Genomic DNA, 1,272 nt, shown 5'->3' on the forward strand with positions numbered 1-1,272 from the left:
GAAACTGAGAGGGGCTCACTGTCAATCATGACACCAGTCATAGAGATGGTCACATGACCCAGCCTTGCCTATTAAAGTATACTATACATTTGGTTACCTCAGTTCTTCCAGAAATGGACACATGACCATAAAGGCCCAATCAGAACCTTCCCTGGGATTAAGCTATGAATATTGAGCTGGAGAAAGCTTCTTTGTGTTGAGTTGCTAAGGAAGGATGATGTGAGTATAGGGATGCTAGGGCCCATCAAGCCAGCCCCCTGGGAAGAGACCGCATGCAGAATTAGACCGAGCAGAGCTAAGCCAGAGGTTCTCAAACATGAGCGTGCCTCGCACTGATGTGGAGGGCTTGTCACAGCCCAGATGGCTGGGCCCCAGCCCCATAGTGTCTGAGACAGCCAGTCTGGGTGGGGTCTAAGCATCTAGATCTTTAATTAGCTCCCAGGTGATACTGCTATGGGTCTTGGGCCCCCACTTTGAGAACAGTGAGCAAGGACACGGAGAGCCTAACAGGGCTGTGGTGGCAGCCGGGTCTACTGCACACTAGCAGTGTTAGCTGTTAAATTCCGATCCTTTGCTGAAGCTGCTTTAAGTTGGTCTCTGGCCCTGGCAGCTGCAAGACAAGCTGCAGACAGTATTCTGGGCACCTCGGGTGCTTTCTTGGCCTCCAGGTAACTGGACAGGAGGAAGCGGACGTCTGTAGCGGCAGCAGGGCCAAACGTCAGCGAGTAAGCGCTCTGAGGTGCACACTGGGAGAGGCTAATGCGGGTAGCAGAAACAGACTGCAGGGGCTCGACCTCTGGGAAGTCTTCCATGGGCAGAGTGCCAGTGTCCAGCAGGGCAGAACTGCTTATGCTGAGTCCTACCCAGAGACAGGGCGCTGGCTAAGAGGGCCTTCATGGAGATAGGGCTAACTTCATTCCTTGACTCTGCAGTGGGGCAGGGTTTACCCCTGACTAATCCAAACCACTGTGATTGGCTCAGGGATGAACATGTGACCCAAGCTGGGCCAGTGAGAGTGAGACCTGGGACTTTGCTAGAACTCTGGGGAAGAGGCATTTGATTTGTCACGGTGGTCAAGGAGACTCCCTGTCCTTTTCCTACCTGAAACCCTGCGTAGAGGAGCAGCAGAGGCAAGATGGCCACAAGGGCTGGGGGTGTGGCCATGGTCACCACCAGGCAGACCTCCAGGAGTCCAAAGGCATACATCAGCAAAGACCGGAGTTTGTCTGGGATGTCCACATCCACCGTGTCTGTCTCCTTGGAGAAGCGGTT

The 1,272-nt window shown here is 53.9% G+C and overlaps 1 protein-coding gene across 3 annotated transcripts in view; it reads right to left on the bottom strand.

Annotated features, from left to right (window-relative positions):
- Positions 1 to 1,272, bottom strand: part of ABCC6 (ATP binding cassette subfamily C member 6) — a 60,864-nt gene that overhangs the window by 13,814 nt on the left and 45,778 nt on the right. For all 3 annotated transcript variants that reach the window (XM_027771081.1, XM_006146568.3, XM_014587088.2), the window contains exon 23: positions 1,102 to 1,272. This exon is cut by the window's right edge and continues 152 nt beyond it. In XM_027771081.1, the coding sequence (XP_027626882.1) occupies positions 1,102 to 1,272 (171 nt within the window). The remainder of the gene's footprint in view (positions 1 to 1,101) is intronic.

Source organism: Tupaia chinensis, unplaced genomic scaffold, assembly GCF_000334495.1.
Source record: "Tupaia chinensis unplaced genomic scaffold, TupChi_1.0 Scaffold000182_1, whole genome shotgun sequence".
Taxonomy (NCBI): domain Eukaryota; kingdom Metazoa; phylum Chordata; class Mammalia; order Scandentia; family Tupaiidae; genus Tupaia; species Tupaia belangeri.